Source organism: Salvia splendens, chromosome 14 (assembly GCF_004379255.2).
Source record: "Salvia splendens isolate huo1 chromosome 14, SspV2, whole genome shotgun sequence".
Classification (NCBI taxonomy): Eukaryota; Viridiplantae; Streptophyta; class Magnoliopsida; order Lamiales; family Lamiaceae; genus Salvia; species Salvia splendens.
In genome coordinates, this window is record NC_056045.1 from 13,094,218 (window position 1) to 13,110,676 (window position 16,459).

The 16,459-nt window shown below is 46.9% G+C and overlaps 1 protein-coding gene across 1 annotated transcript; it reads right to left on the reverse strand.

The window, feature by feature from the left end:
* Nucleotides 1–1,276: 1,276 nt before the first annotated feature.
* LOC121765191 (60S ribosomal protein L27a-3) lies at nucleotides 1,277–1,868 on the reverse strand. The gene has a single exon (XM_042161245.1). It carries the CDS (start codon nucleotides 1,837–1,839, stop codon nucleotides 1,399–1,401), a length of 441 nt encoding a protein of 146 aa, XP_042017179.1. The 5' UTR covers nucleotides 1,840–1,868; the 3' UTR covers nucleotides 1,277–1,398.
* Between the last annotated feature and the right edge of the window lie 14,591 nt (nucleotides 1,869–16,459).

Genomic DNA, 16,459 nt, shown 5'->3' on the forward strand with positions numbered 1-16,459 from the left:
GGGGTCCGACATCATCCCCTCCAACGGTCATCTCGCTCATGACGGGTCCATGGTCGAAGGGTGGCGCCACCTCCGCCGCCGGTGCATCTCCGTGAGCCACCACTTCCATTTGGATCCCCTCCTCGAATGTGGGGGCTTTAGGAAGGGCTCCTAGGCCAAGTGCTTCCTTGCTATCAATGGAGCAAGCCGGAAAAAGATTTACCTTGGATTTAAGGCTAACAAGGTCGGGGCTCGGGACGGATGACTCGGGCTCGGAGTTCTCCTCTTCTCCAAAGTCGAGCTTCTTCCTAAGTTGTTTGTCCTCCGGGAGTGGAGAAGGTACGAGCCTTTTCCGGCCATGACCTTTTGTGAGAGGTGCCGGCGTGCTCTTCCTAGCCATCATCCTATTCTTCTTGCTTTGCATTTTCAAATCTTTGGCCGAGACCTTTGGTGTTGGGTCATCGCATGAGTGGAAAATCATAAGTTGGTCCGGGATGGACCTAGCCTCCTCGGGGTCTGGTGGGGCCGGGGTTGGGTTCGTGGGGGGGTCCGGCATGGCCAGCCGAGGGTGTGACCGCAGCGCCGAACCAAGGTAGGGAGACGGTGGGGTTGAGGAGGGATGGTGACACGACCGGCGTGGAAATGGTCTCGGCGGGTTGTGGGGGGGTGAGGTGTGGTGGACGGCGTGAGGGAGTCGCGGCGGGTCGTGGGTGTGAGTGGGTGGACGGCGGAAAGGATCAAGGTGGGGGAATTGCTAGAGAGAAGGGGGAGCGTCTCTCTCTAGAATTTTTTCTGTGTTGCTTTTCTTGCAACGTTTGCACAACTACCACCATCAATAATCATTATGCAAAGTTTACCTTGGACCAAACACCTCGTGTGGAAGATGTTCTCCCTTTGCTGATCATCGTTTCTGTTTTGCATGTTTAGAGCCCTTCGAACCACCAAAAGTTCTCCATGTTCTGGTTCAATCTCCTCCAATTGTTTATCCTCCTCCTCCTCCTCATTTTTTTTTTTTTTTTTTTTTGAATCAAACAACAGAACCTTTGTCAATCAAATTTATAGTGATACATACAAGCTCTGATCAAAACAAATTCACTAACAAATCAACCAAAAACCGAAGCCATATACAAGCACATCAAACAAATTAAGAGTAAGCACATGAAATGAGTATCAAGCATAGCTTACTACCAGCCTACATACTCAAATTGAGCAAACAAAAATCAAATTAACATGCCTTTTCAAAACATTCAAACAAGGAACATAAAAACAAAAATCAAATTGCATTACTCTGGAATAACCCAAAAACACAAAATTCATTTTAATTAAAGCTTCTAATAGAGCATAGACTAGCAATATCACCAGTATCCACGATTGCATAAAATTTGAAAAGCAAAATTAAATTGGGGGAAAAAACCCTAATCATGCGGTGAGCACAACAGCGCCTCCAGCTTCCTTGATCTTCTTCTCCGCGTTCTTCGACACGAGCTTGGCCTTCAACACGACCGGCTTTCCCTCCGGCAGCAGCCCCTTCCCCAGCACCTTGAAGTAGCCGAATTGAGTGACGTCGATGAGCGGAGCGTTGTCCTTGGACGCCTTGTCCTTCACTTCCTGCGGCACCAGCGACCAGAGGCGGTCGATGTTGACGGTCGGGCAGTGGAACTTGTTGCGGAGGCGGTGGAAGTACCTCATACCGACCTTGCCGAAGTATCCGGGATGGTACTTGTCGAAGAGGATGCGGTGGTGGTGCATTCCTCCAGCGTTTCCCCGACCACCGGGATGCTTGCGGTGCTTGCCGATGCGACCGTGCCCGGCGCTGACGTGGCCGCGCTTCTTGCGGTTCTTCTTGAATCTGGTTGTCATTTTCTCTGGGTAGAAGAGGGCGGCGGCGCTGGGAGCTCCTCCTCCTCCTCCTCATCATCATCTTCACGTTCACTTTCAGATTCTATCTCTCCATTTGGCTTCAAAATCATCACCCTTTTGTTTGGACATTGAGATGCAATGTGTCCAACACCTTGACAACGAAAACATTTGATATCTCTATTTCGAGTAGAAGTAGAAGTAGAAATACCTTTACCCTTCTCAAATTCTTTGGACTTGGATGTCGACGCCTCATTTTGGGGTTTAGAACCTGCCCCAAAATTGGGTTTGGTTGAAGTCCACTCTTTTGTCCTTGAAGAATGAGAACTTGTTGAAAAATTCTTTTGGATTGTTCCCTTCTTCTTCAATTGTCCCTCCACCTTCATGGCCATATGAACCATGTCCTCCAACTCCACATAGTGTTGAAGCTCCACAATGTTTGCAATCTCCCTATTCAGCCCACATAAGAATCGAGCCATAGTTGCTTCTCTATCTTCTTCAACATTTGCCCTAATCATGGCAATCTCCATGTCTTTGTAGTACTCATCAACAGATTTAGTACCTTGTTTCATAGATTGTAATTTTTGATACAATTCACGAAAATAATGAGAAGGTACAAATCTCTTACGCATTATGCTTTTCATTTCTTCCCAAGTCGAAACTGGTCTTCCTCCGTATCGCCTTGTACTAGTTGTCAATTGATCCCACCAAACTATAGCATAGTCAGTGAATTCAATAGCAGCAAGTCTAACCTTTTTCTCCTCGGAATAGTTGTGACATTCAAAGATGAGATCCACCTTTCTCTCCCACTCCAAATAAGCTTCGGGGTCACTCCTTCCTTGGAATGTTGGGATCTTCAGTTTGATGCTTCTCAAATCACCATCCATGATGGAGGTACACCCAAGCTGATCAACAAGGACAAGAAGATGGATCCATTAATCATTCAAAGTGGACCAATTACAAGAGCTAGAGCTAAGAAGATAAAGGAGTCCATGATGCTTTTAGTTGATGAAATAAAAGCCCAATTCCAAGACCATTCAACATTGGGCCAAATGGTGAATATTATTCAAGTTAGTGGGCAGCCCAATGCATGAAGTTTTGAGTCAATATATATCACATTTTGGAGGCCCAAATTGAAGATAAATGATGCATTTTCGTCCAAGTTGGAGCAGCAAAAATGAAGAGTCATTTTTAAGTTACTTTTTGAGTTAAGTAAGTGACTTTAGATGTCCTAAAGTCACACCAATAGTTAGGAGTTACTTTTCACTTATTATGAGTCATTCTAAAGGTCTTAAGTTGTACTAATGATATGAGACTTTCAAGAGTCCATTCTAGCCTATAAATAGGCTTGTAAGCATGTCATTTGAGGACACCATTGATCAAATACGAAAATAGGCTTTGTCTTGTGAGTTGAATTCTCTTTGTAGAGTTTTTCACTTGTTTGGAACTTATCAAGATACTTTGAGCAAGTTCTTGTGGCGTTCAACCATACCAAGGTTCTTGGCTGATCATATAGCCAACGGGTCGAGGTTTTCCAAGCTCTGGAAGTGGATCAAACCAGATTATCAATCAAGGGAGTCCGCTGCCAAACCTTATACGTGGGGTTCTTGGATCAATATATCCAACGGGTCCTTCGTCCTATCCCAATCCATATCATTTGGTATCAGAGCCAACTGGTATTGATCTATCCATAGCTTTATCTTACATTGTTTATCTTTCATATCCTTGAAAAAAAAAATCCAAAAAAAAAAAAATCGAAAAAAAAATCCGAAAAAAAAATCAGAAAAAAAATTCGAAAAAAAAATCCAAAAAAAAAAATCCGAAAAAAAAAACCCCAATACGTATTTCACCTCATATTTTCTTGACCATTTCCTTTCATCCTTCATTCAAGGGCTGAAGTTTGGTTGGTCGTTATTTGTTCTTGTTTTTTTTTTTTTTTTTTTTTTTTTTTTTTTTTTTTTTTTTTTTAAAAACACCCCGAGGGGCGGAGGGTTGAGGCGGACCCACACCTGTGCATTACCAGAAACCAATTGACACAGCCAACCATACACCGAGTCGCCCAAAAGTGACGACTCGTCAAGACATGACAAATTAGAGTACAAAGAGGGCCTCCCTAATAACTAGGATGGTCATCTATCTACTCTCAAAATTCCAATTACAATTTGATGCAGCCTTTGCATCCCCAACACTCTTGTCCATCACCTAGCTAAGGCCCGTAATAGGGATACCTCCGCTGGGTACATACCCCCCTGGATCAAGGTCCTCGATGTGGCCCTCTATCTCCCGGTTGGGGAGCCCACATGCGACACTCATGGAGCAAACGCTCGGGTCATTTGCACCCGATGGATCAGTCTCAAATGTCACCGTAGCAACATTCTCCTTCCAATGCCAATCATCAACGTGTGGAGCCTTGGTGTGCATATCGCCCTCATGCACTTTTCCTTTCCTCTTCCTCAGCACCAATTGGAAGCCATCCTCATCCACACTTGGGTGACTCCTACTGGCCACTCTTGACTTCGACAATCCCGCACCCAATGTACCCTCAGAGTTCTCCGCGTGGTTGTTACAATCTTTGGGCTTCTCCAAATGTCCAAAGGAAGATGGAGTGCCGAACCAAGCCTTCGCCTTTGGGCGCCACTCACGGCGGATGTTCTTGGCGGCATGACTTGATATGTTCTCCTTGGATGGTGCTTGGCGAGCCTTGTCTCTACCCCAAGTCTTCCTTCCCGCTGCATGACAATCCTCTTTCTCATGCCCAACATGTTTACAATTAGCACAAAACAGAGGAATACGGTCCCATGCCACTTTGTACCTCGAGTCTTTGCCTCGGATATTAAGGATGATCTCTTCCGTCGGGGGAGTAGAGATGTCAATCTCTACGCAAATCCTTGCGAAGGAGAGTCGGCTTTGATGAATTGTGGCATGGTCGGCTTGTAGTGGCTTGCCAAGGAGCTTACCGATTGCCATGAGGGCCGATTCCTCATAGAGATGAGCCGGAATCCCCAATATGTTGCACCACACAGCAACAATTGGCGACTCAAAGAACGTGTCAAAATCCGGCGCCCACTTGAACACCCTCATCGGATGGCTATCAACATACCAATTCGGACTCCCATTAGGGCCATTTAGAACCTTAGCATAGTCGGCCACCTCTTGAAATTGGAGTAGAATATGCTTAGCATTCAAGTATTTCCATGTGAATGCTCCAACAAGCCCCATTCCACTAAGGCTCTTTTGAATTTGGGTTGTAGACGGGAGTGAATGAGAAAACTTCCCGACAATAGCTAGCCCTAGTTTCTCCGAGAGATAGTCCGTTTCAACATCGGAAAAGGAGAGCGATGGCGTACCTTCATAAGAGCCGGCTGTCCCCAAAGGCTTGGTCTTGCCGGCGTCCAAGGGGATTGGCTCGGGTTTTCGATTTGGGGCAGATGAACCTTCCACGGCCTCGGTCCCCCCGCGGTTGAGTTGGTTCATTGGCGCCTTCCACACATTCGCCGGCGGTGCCAGCGTTTCCGGCGAAGATTCCGGCGGGGACGGCTTTTCCGACGACGACTCCGGCGGTTGTGCCACGGGGGCACGGTCCTCCATGCATGCATCAGCCTCAAGGTGGAGATAAGAAGCACATGGTGTTGCTTGTGAGTACAAATTGTCATTTTCCCCAATTGGAGCAACACCTTCTTCCCCATGCAAAGTTGTCTTTGTTTCTACCTCTTTTTGCAAGTCACATGTTTCTACCACATCACATGCCACCCCATCCTCTAGCCTAGGATCCATGTGCTGCATTGTACTTGCACCGGTAGGGTGTTGGTCCAGCTCACTCCGGCTCGCCGGCGCCGGCGATATTCCGGCCACCTCCTCGGAGTTGAGCATTTCCATTACAATCTTGGGAGTAACGGCCTCCCTTTGCTCTGGGGCTGACCGGACTTCCATTTTTCCTTGAGTATCGTTGATCTTCTTCTTTTCTTCCATATTTGATGTCGACTCCTTCTTCGGCTCATCCACCTCCCGGAAACTGGATTTGACTGGTGGGTCCACTAGGTCATCGTCCGAGATTCCGGCAGCAAAATACCGCTCATGGTCGAGAAGGAGTAAGTGACCCGTAGCTGCTTCGAAGGGGCCCGGCTTCGCCATTTGAACAAACGTTCTCCTCGGATACCCATCGGAAGGCAGCTCTCCTTCCGGCGACGCCGTCCCCTCATCATTTTTTCCGGCGAGTAGCTCCTCGGCCATTTCGAAGATCATTTTCTTCTTGATTCGACTAACCCCCGAAATAGTCTCAAGGCCTGCGCGTTTCAGCTCACTTCGGCCTCTCTCGGGGAAAGGAGTCCCGGCCCTCTTTGTCTTTGGCCGTGGGATGAGAGGGAGATTCCGTTCCGGCGAGTGAGGAGATTGGGTCGTGTGAGATGAGACCGTAGCAGCCTCAACCGCCGGTTCACCACCGGACTTCACCATGTGTCGGATGCAACAATCACATTTCACCTCCCTCAAAGGGGAGGGAGGGAGAGAGGGCGGATTCTAGAGAGAAGGGAGAGCGTCTCTCTCTAAAATGGGCACAAGATTCGTTATTTGTTCTTGTTTGTTTTATACTTGTGTTTTCTTTGCAAAAGAGAAAGAGTGGTAAAAGGCTTGAGAGGTGAGGTTATTTGAGGGGAGGTAAAAGCCAACGAGTGAAATACACGAGTGTTTTGTGAGGTTAATTTTTGTGTGATACACGAGTGAACTGTGAGGATGGATTCTACTGACGATCATATTCCAGTTGATCCTACGTTGAAAGCCATGCAACAACAATTTGCAAGGTTTGCACGGATTCTGGAAAGTGTTTCAGGGCGGTTGGAGAGGCTAGAAGTTCAGGCAACAAATGAAAATAATAACGAGGAGGAAGAGAGTGGAGGAGAAGATGATGCTTCATATAGGCATCGAAATGAGAGACGTGGGGTTCTTGGATCAATATATCCAACGGGTCCTTCGTCCTATCCCAATCCATATCAAGCCACTTCATTTGTACGCCCTCTTCTACCGTTTCCACGTCTCTCATTTCGATGCCTATATGAAGCATCATCTTCTCCTCCACTCTCTTCCTCCTCGTTATTATTTTCATTTGTTGCCTGAACTTCTAGCCTCTCCAACCGCCCTGAAACACTTTCCAGAATCCGTGCAAACCTTGCAAATTGTTGTTGCATGGCTTTCAACGTAGGATCAACTGGAATATGATCGTCAGTAGAATCCATCCTCACAGTTCACTCGTGTATCACACAAAATTAAACCTCACAAAACACTCGTGTATATCACTCGTTGGCTTTTACCTCCCCTCAAATAACCTCACCACTCAAGCCTTTTACCACTCTTTCTCTTTTGCAAAGATAACACAAGTAAAAAAACAAATCAAAAACAAAACAAGAACTAATAACGACCAACCAAACTTCAGCCCTTGAATGAAGGATGAAAGGAAATGGTCAAGAAAATATGAGGTGAAATATGTATTGGGGTTTTTTTTTCGGATTTTTTTTTTGATTTTTTTTTTTTTTGGATTTTTTTTTCAAGGATATGAAAGATAAACAATGTAAGATAAAGCTATGGATAGATCAATACCAGTTGGCTCGTGATACCAAATGATATGGATTGGGATACGACGAAGGACCCGTTGGATATATTGATCCAAGAACCCCACGTATAATGATTGGCAGCGGATTTCCTTGATTTGATAATCTGGTTTGATCCACTTCCAGAGCTTGGAAAACCTCGACCCGTTGGCTATGTAATCAGCCAAGAACCTCGGTATGGTTGAACGCCACAAGAACTTGCTCAAAGTATCTTGATAAGTTTCAAACAAGTGAAAAACTCTACAAAGAGAATTCAACTCACAAGACAAAGCCTATTTTCGTATTTGATCAATGGTGTCCTCAAATGACATGCTTACAAGCCTATTTATAGGCTAGAATGGACTCTTGAAAGTCTCATATCATTAGTACAACTTAAGACCTTTAGAATGACTCATAATAAGTGAAAAGTAACTCCTAACTATTGGTGTGACTTTAGGACATCTAAAGTCACTTATTTAACTCAAAAAGTAACTTAAAAATGACTCTTCATTTTTGCTGCTCCAACTTGGACGAAAATGCATCATTTATCTTCAATTTGGGCCTCCAAAATATGATATATATTGACTCAAAACTTCATGCATTGGGCTGCCCACTAACTTGAATAATATTCACCATTTGGCCCAATGTTGAATGGTCTTGGAATTGGGCTTTTATTTCATCAACTAAAAGCATCATGGACTCCTTTATCTTCTTAGCTCTAGCTCTTGTAATTGGTCCACTTTGAATGATTAATGGATCCATCTTCTTGTCCTTGTTGATCAGCTTGGGTGTACCTCCATCAGCTTCCAATTGGTGTCAAGGAAGAGGAACGGAAAAGTGCATGAGGGCGATATGCACACCAAGGCTCCACACGTTGATGATTGGCATTTGAAGGAGAATGTTGCTACGGTGACATTTGGGAGTGTCCCATCGGGTGCGAATGACGCGAGCTTTAGCTCCATGAGTGTCGCATGTGGGCGCCCCAACCGGGAGATAAGGGGCCACATCGAGGACCTTGATCCAGGAGGGCATGTACCTAGCGGAGGTATCCCTATTGCGGGCCTTAGCTAGGTGATGGATGGAAGTGTTGGGGATACAAAGGTTGTATCAAATGGTAATTGGATTTTGAGAGTATATAGATGACCACCTCTAGTTGTTAGGGAGGCCCTCGTTGTACTCTAATTTGTCATGCCTTGGCGAGTCGTCACTTTTGGGCGACTCGGTGTATGTTTGTTTGTAACCAATGGTTTTGGTAATGCACAGGTATGGGTGCGGCTCAACCCTCCGCCCATTGGGGTGTGTTAAATAAAAAAGAGTCAACGGATTGGGGACCTGCAGCATGTCGTCACACAATGGTACGAATCCAAGGCATTATGAAGGAGGGTAAGTTCAAACTCAACTATGTTCATCCGGAAGGCAACAAGGTGGCCGGGTACTTAGCTAAATTGGGAAAGGAATCGCCGCATCATCAAGAGGTAAATATAGAGGCCGCTCCTAGGCTACTAACCGCCATGGTTCGCCTTGAACGGCTTGGAGTGCCGAACATCCGCTTGGAAGAAGATGACAATGGATAGGCAGGAACAGATGGGGATCCCCAATGCCCGAGCCCAAACCGAAGAAAGAAGTTAGAAGAGGTTTGCTTGTGATTGGCTCGACTAATTTATTCTGGAGATTTTTTGGTATGATTGGCTTTATAAGATTTGTAATAGGTTTGATTTGGTTAGACCTTGTGATAGGATTACTGTTGGGAGTATGATGAGGTCCGAGCACAGGCCCTGGACCGCCTACTACTCCTATTTTTTGTGTTGGCACATCACTTTTGGGTGTGGCCAGAACTTTGTAATTTGCTCCTTTTTGATATATAGGGATGAGGGACCCACGAACCCTCCACCGTAAAGGCGTTTGATTAAAAATAAAAAAAATGGGTCTCACGTCCTCTATTGCTATCTTTGTATAGAGACTCCTGTCCAACCGCATCCCGGTGGATACAAAGGTGCAGTGGAGAAGAATGGAATTGGCGTCCAAATGCCAATGCTACCCACATAGACCGGGGATCGAATCCCTCAAACATCTCTTCATTCAAGGGGATGGGGCACGCGGGGTATGGAGGGAGTTTGACTCCTGGTTTGAGGGATCTTCACCACCCCTCCGGATCAATGACACTATCCCAGAAAGGCTTGAAGTCTGGGCACGGAGAATCCAGCAATCCGGCAAGAAACACCTCAGTCGGGTCATGCCGTATCTTATATTGTGGTTCATTTGGGTGGAAGGAAATAGGATCCGCCATCAATCGGCGCAATTTAAGCCATTCAATGTGGTTTGGCAAGTACAAGTCTTCATCAGAAATAGTATGGCCAACGGAATCTACAAGATGAAGCATTGGAAAGGAGTTCACCTCAAAATCACTATCCCAAGCCATGCCGAGCCAAGGAGAACTAGGCCTCTCGCATTGGCAATCAAATGGTACCCGCCGGATGATCCCTGGATCAAGCTCAACACCGACGGTGCATACATGGAAGCGGCGAATAAAGCCGGGGGAGGAGGAATTATCCGAGATGACAAGGGCAAAATGCTTGCAGCCTTTGCCTCCCCGCTTGCGGCTCACTCGGCCCTCGAAGCGGAGCTTCTTGCCGTCCAACTTGGGCTGACCCTCGCCTTGGAATTCAATCGACCTCCACAAACTGATGGACAAACTGAAGTAGTTAATAGGACTTTGTCTCAATTACTACGAACTTTAGTTAAAAAGAACTTGAAAAGTTGGGAGGAATGCTTACCTTTTGCTGAGTTTGCTTATAATCGAAGTGTCCATTCTGCTACTAATTTTTCCCCATTTGAAGTTGTGTATGGTTTCAATCCATTGAGTCCACTAGATTTGATTCCAATACCTATTGAAGATCGTGCAAGTCTTGATGGAAAAGCTAAGGCTGAAATGGTGAAAAGATTGCATGAAAGGGTAAGACTCAACATTGAAAAGAGGACAGAACAATATGCAAAGCAAGCCAACAAGGGTCGGAAACAAGTCATCTTTGAGCCGGGAGATTGGGTTTGGTTGCATATGAGAAAGGAGAGATTTCCTTCGAAAAGAAAGTCCAAGTTGCAGCCAAGAGGAGATGGACCATTCCAAGTGATTGGAAAAGTCAATGATAATGCTTACAAACTTGACTTACCTGGTGAGTTTAATGTAAGTGCTACTTTCAATGTTTCTGATTTATCTCCTTATGTTGGTGAATTAGATTCGAGGACGAATCCTCTTGAAGAAGAAGGGAATGATGGAGGTACACCCAAGCTGATCAACAAGGACAAGAAGATGGATCCATTAATCATTCAAAGTGGACCAATTACAAGAGCTAGAGCTAAGAAGATAAAGGAGTCCATGATGCTTTTAGTTGATGAAATAAAAAGCCCAATTCCAAGACCATTCAACATTGGGCCAAATGGTGAATATTATTCAAGTTAGTGGGCAGCCCAATGCATGAAGTTTTGAGTCAATATATATCACATTTTGGAGGCCCAAATTGAAGATAAATGATGCATTTTCGTCCAAGTTGGAGCAGCAAAAATGAAGAGTCATTTTTAAGTTACTTTTTGAGTTAAATAAGTGACTTTAGATGTCCTAAAGTCACACCAATAGTTAGGAGTTACTTTTCACTTATTATGAGTCATTCTAAAAGTCTTAAGTTGTACTAATGATATGAGACTTTCAAGAGTCCATACACCCACTGCCCTAACCAAAGCTATGAAACTCAAGCTCGCCAAATCCCGGTGCAAAGCAAGGAAAAGCACCCCGGCTCCCTCCACCATAGGGGATGGCCGAAAACGGTTTGTTCCCTCTCCACTCCCGGAGGACAAGCAATTTTACAAGAAACTCCACTTCGACAATGACACCAGCTCCGACACCGATCCACCCCGGTGTAGAATGGCCATTTTCCCGTCCAACCCCACCTCCAACGAGGAGGGCCACAACCCCGGTGTTGAGACCGAAAGCTTGCTCCAACTCGAGGGGGAAGCACCACATGATGGGTCCTATGGTGACAACCGGGTAGCCGGAGAAAAGTCCACGGCCGGCTAAGTTTCCGGCGACATTTTGGAGACCGTTGGAGATGGAAGAGACACACACATCCCCGCCCTCCTACCTGATCCGGATGGCCCACGTAGTACCCAAGATGCCTTGGAGGATGGGAAAGTCAAATTACTTGAAATGGGTATAGGGACATACTCGCCTAGTAAGTCACATGATGTTCTGTTGGGATCCCCTCCAATGCAGCCAAAAGTAAAAGAGATCCTACACCTAGTAGCCTTGGACTCGTCGGAGACACTCGATACGGCGTCGGCGCAACCACTACTGGCCGGAAACCTGCCGGAGGTCCGCCGCAACTCGACGGGAGGCCCCAACACTATTGAGACATGCATCAAAAGTCTCACAAATACCGCTTGGAAAGAGATTGGGCCACCTAGCGAAGACTTCCCACCTCTTGAACATGGACGAACTCGGAAGATCCGAGCTACGTTCGAGAATTGGTCGAAACATAAAGATGCGTGCGTAGCCTACACGTTGCCTACAATGACGATGTCGGCCAACCGTCTTAGCCAAGACCACGAGCCCATGACTAGAGTCTCGGCCAATATCAAGAATCCCGATGTGATGCCGGACACAACAACATCCATTGACACGCCTATGGGCGATGCCTTGGCACAACATGGATTGAAAGGTGGTGAGAACGCCCAAACCGAGGAAAACAATGCCGAACACAACAACCCGAGGGGACACCGCATCCCGGAAGAGAGGAATGGCAAAGCCCAAAAGTCCATGGCGGACATGGTCCGAGGACCTTCTTCAATAGACGGACCACAAGTCTTCGACCCGGAGAGCATTCAAAAGATTGGCTACGCAACTACTTCCAATGGAGTGCCGGCAATTTACTTCTCCGGGGCAGAAATTCAAAAGCTTGCCACAAACCTCGGACACGCTATTGTTGGTAAGTTTTCTCACTCCATCCCGGCTTCCCATCAAATTCAAAAAGCACTTGAGAATATTAAATTTCGCCTTGGCTTTATTTGGAAATATATTAATGCTAAGCATATACTTGTGCAATTCGAGGATATTGCAGACTATGCCCGGCTCCTTAGTGGCCCCAAAGGCACCCCGGTATGGTATGTTGATCGGCATCCGATTGAATTTGATGTATACTGTGAGTCCCCTATTGCGGCAATATGGTGCAACCTGGTCGGGCTACCAATCCACCTATTCGATCATACGGCACTATTTGCCATTGGTAAGCTGCTAGGAACGCCAATCCAAGTGGATCGAGCCACGGCCAATAAGTCACGAATTTCCTTTGCAAGACTTTGTATCGAAATTGACATCACTAAGCCGCCACCCGAGGAGATCATATTGGATATTTGTGGTCGTGAAACGGTACATCAAGTGAAGTGGGATAAAATCCCGTCTTATTGCCGGGAATGCAAACATGTGGGACACAAGAGTGAGGTGTGCTATGCGGCAAGGCCATCGGAGCGGCCTCCCAAGAGGAACTACAACATAAATCCTTTGCGACAGCCACATAACCGAGATGCCGAGGCTTACACTCCCAACAATCTTAACATGGCATCACCAAAGCAACCACATCTTGAAGGAATAGGCGCGAAGAAGAACGTTGATGAATCGAGGCAAACCAACAATAACATGGAATGGAAACAGCAAGGAAAACACATGGGGAAGGAAAGCAACACCCGGATGAGCCCGAAGGCTAGTGTGCGCACGGGGGCAGAGTGGTCGGGACCGGATTTTTTGGGGGATTTGCATGGCCCGGGGAGTGCGGACATGACCATCGATCATAATGGACGTGTCCCACAACATTTTAGAGAGGCGCACACTAAGGCTCCTTCGTTTGAACATGGGCGAAAGAACAAGCCGAGAGAGGCGGACCTGACCCGGCATGAAGGTCAATCGGCTTCGGACGACCTAGTCCAACCAAAAGGCCATTTCAAGCCCTTTGTCGTCGAGAATGCTGAGGATCCGGGACCATCGAGTCACATGAGCACTAACCGATATTTCTCCCTCATGGCCCGCGAGAACTTCATGGAGAATGATATGGAAGATGATGAAAATTGGGAGGAGTCTCTCTCGCACAAGGAAGACGAAGATGGAGCCAATCCAGCTCTTCTGGAGGCCGAGACATCCCATGGAGGGAGCAATCTCCAAATCATTGAATTCCAAGGGGGGGCGTCAATCCCACCGGGTACGAACCCTTCTAGTTAATGATGTCTTTGAATTTTCTATTTTGGAACGTTAGGGGGATCGCAAATGCGTCTACCCAAAACGTCCTAAAAAGAATAATTAAATCTCTTAATATTTGTTTTCTTGCAATAATGGAGCCACTTGTCGACCCTAACCCGGACAGGTTTTCAAAAGTGTTGGGGATGCAATATAAGGGGTCCAATGCCAATGGGAAAATATGGATTTTTGTGGAGGAAGGGATGGATTTTGAGGTGGTGGATGACTCGGAGCAGCTTTTGCATGGGCAGTTCACTTGCCCCCGGATCCCAACACCCATTTTGATCTCGGCCGTGTACGCTAAATGCTCGAGAGGCGAGAGGCTTGCACTGTGGGAAAAAATGAGGGAGCTGACCCAAATCTCGGAAGGAATGCCGTGGTTTATCGGAGGGGATTTCAACACAATCCTCTCCGCGAGAGACAGAACGGGGAGTGACACAAACCGTCTGGCCGAAATGGTGGACTTTGCTGAGGCTATTGAAGATTGTGGTCTTTTGGATCCAAGGTATGATGGATCAGACTTCACATGGGCTAAGAATGGACTTCTGGAAAGGTTAGACAGGGTGCTGATTAGTGAGGTGGCGTCTCAATTGTTCGATGCAATACGAATCACGAACCTTCGAGTATTGCATCGGATCATGGCCCTCTCCTTGTCCGATGCAAGATGCCTAATACCCCCGTGGGAGGTAAAGCTTTTCGGTTCCAAAACATGTGGGTGCGACATGAAGGATTTAGCGATTTGGTGAGGGAAGATTGGGGGGCCCCCACGGAGGCGATGGGTCTCCTCAACTTGAAGCTCAAGCTAGCAAGGGTCATGAGAACTTTTAAACGATGGAATAGAGAGGTATTTGGGAATATACACGCCAACCTCAAATCCTGTGAAGAAAGCATTGCGATGGCCCAAGCGGAGTTCGAAGATGACCCCTCGCCTCGGAATAGAACGGAGGTCAACAAACAAATTGCGGAGTACATCCTCCTTCTTAAGATGGAGGAAGACTTCTGGCGTCAGAAGGCGGCACTAGATGGGGATAAAAACACCAGATTCTATCAAAGCTGGGTGAAGCAGAAGAGGGTTCGGTTACGTATACACAAGATCAACGTTAATGGGTGTTAACTCACGGAGGACTCGGCCATCCAAGCGTCGGCGGTTGAGTTTTATCAAAACCTTATTGCCCCAAGCAACCCGGAACCCACGGACCCGGACCTTAGCCTCCTACACCGACTTCCTCCCTCGGAGTCTTTGGCGACCCTCCCCGAACCTCCAGATGCAGATGAAGTGAAAAGAGCGGTTTTCGACATCTCGGCCAATAGTGCACCTGGCCCGGATGGATACTCGGCTCTCTTCTTCCAAGCTTGATGGGGCATTGTGGGATCGGATGTGGTGGAAGCGGTTAGACAATTTTTCGGTGGGGCTTTTCTTCCCCGAAGTTTCACACGTCCACAAGCATTGTACTCATCTCTAAGAAGCCTATACCAGAGACCTGGGGAGACTACACGCCCATTAGCTTGTGTAATGTGATAAATAAGGTGATTACTTTTTTTTTTTTTTTTTTTTTTTTTTTTTTTTTTTTTATCAAACACCTCTACGGTGGAGGGTTCGTGGGTCCCTCATCCCTAAAATTCCAAAGGCGGTAATTACAAGGCGTGGCCACACCCAAAAGTGGTGTGCCGTAACAAATCAAGAGTAGTATGCGGTCCAATCCCACAAGGTTCGGACCTCATCATACTCTTTTCCAAAATACAATTAACCAAAAAGCTAGTCACTATTGTCTCCCAACGTCTCATTATCAACTTTAATGCCCGTTCCCGTCAAGGTATCGGATGTGCGACACTCCCATCTCGTCCAATCTAACCAAGTCCAACAGTTCTCTCGGTGCTGAGTTGTAGTGCATTCGTAGACCACTGTCTTGGACTAGCCCCATTTTCGCAAGGAAATCCGCCGCTTTGTTCCCCTCCCTGTGTATGAAGGTGGCTCGGAATTTGAGTTGGCGTTTATGAAGGGTTAGTTGCGCCACCGCTTGCCGGGCGAGTGCCGGGCCCCATCCTGTCCCATTGACCAATTTGATTGCTTGCTCTGCATCGGACTCAATCCAGATTGGTAGGGCGAGTTCTTTGGCTATATTTAGCCCGTGGAGCATGGCCAACAGCTCCGCCTCTAACGCCGAGTGTGCTTCTAGGGGTGTGCTGAAGGCGACGAGCATCTTACCCAAGTGGTCTCGAATAATCCCTCCAGCCCCTGTTCTACCGTTCGCTTCATTGTAGGAGCCATCTGTGTTGAGCTTTATCCACTGCTGGTCCGGGGGGTTCCATTTGATTGCCATGGCTAGGGGTAGCGCCCTGATTGCCGCCGCTTGAGGAATGTTGATTCCAAGTTTAACTCCCTTCCAATGTTTCGGCTTCAAGCTTCCATTGGACATAGCATTCCGAATGAACATGTGGACCTGCCATACCACGTTTTGTGGTTTAAACTGTGTGCCTTGGTGGCGACTCCTGTTTCTCTCCGACCAGATAAACCACAGAATGAGGTATGGAGTGGCTCGGCTAAGATGTTTCTTGTTCGGCTGTTGGTACCTTCGCGCCCACACTTCGATTCTCGTAGGGATTGTATCATTGATATGGATGCGGGGGGACGGGCCTGTGAACCAACCGTCAAACTCACTCCATACTCTGCGAGCTCCATGTCCCTGGATGAAGAGGTGTTGGAGGGACTCGGTATTCGGTCGGTGGGGGCAGCATTGGCACTTAGAGGCTAGCTCAATCTCCCGCCACT

What these genes read in the sequence shown, in the direction of transcription:
- LOC121765191 (XM_042161245.1), bottom strand. Translation starts at nt 1,839, where the DNA reads ATGACAACCAGATTCAAGAAGAACCGCAAGAAGCGCGGCCACGTCAGC.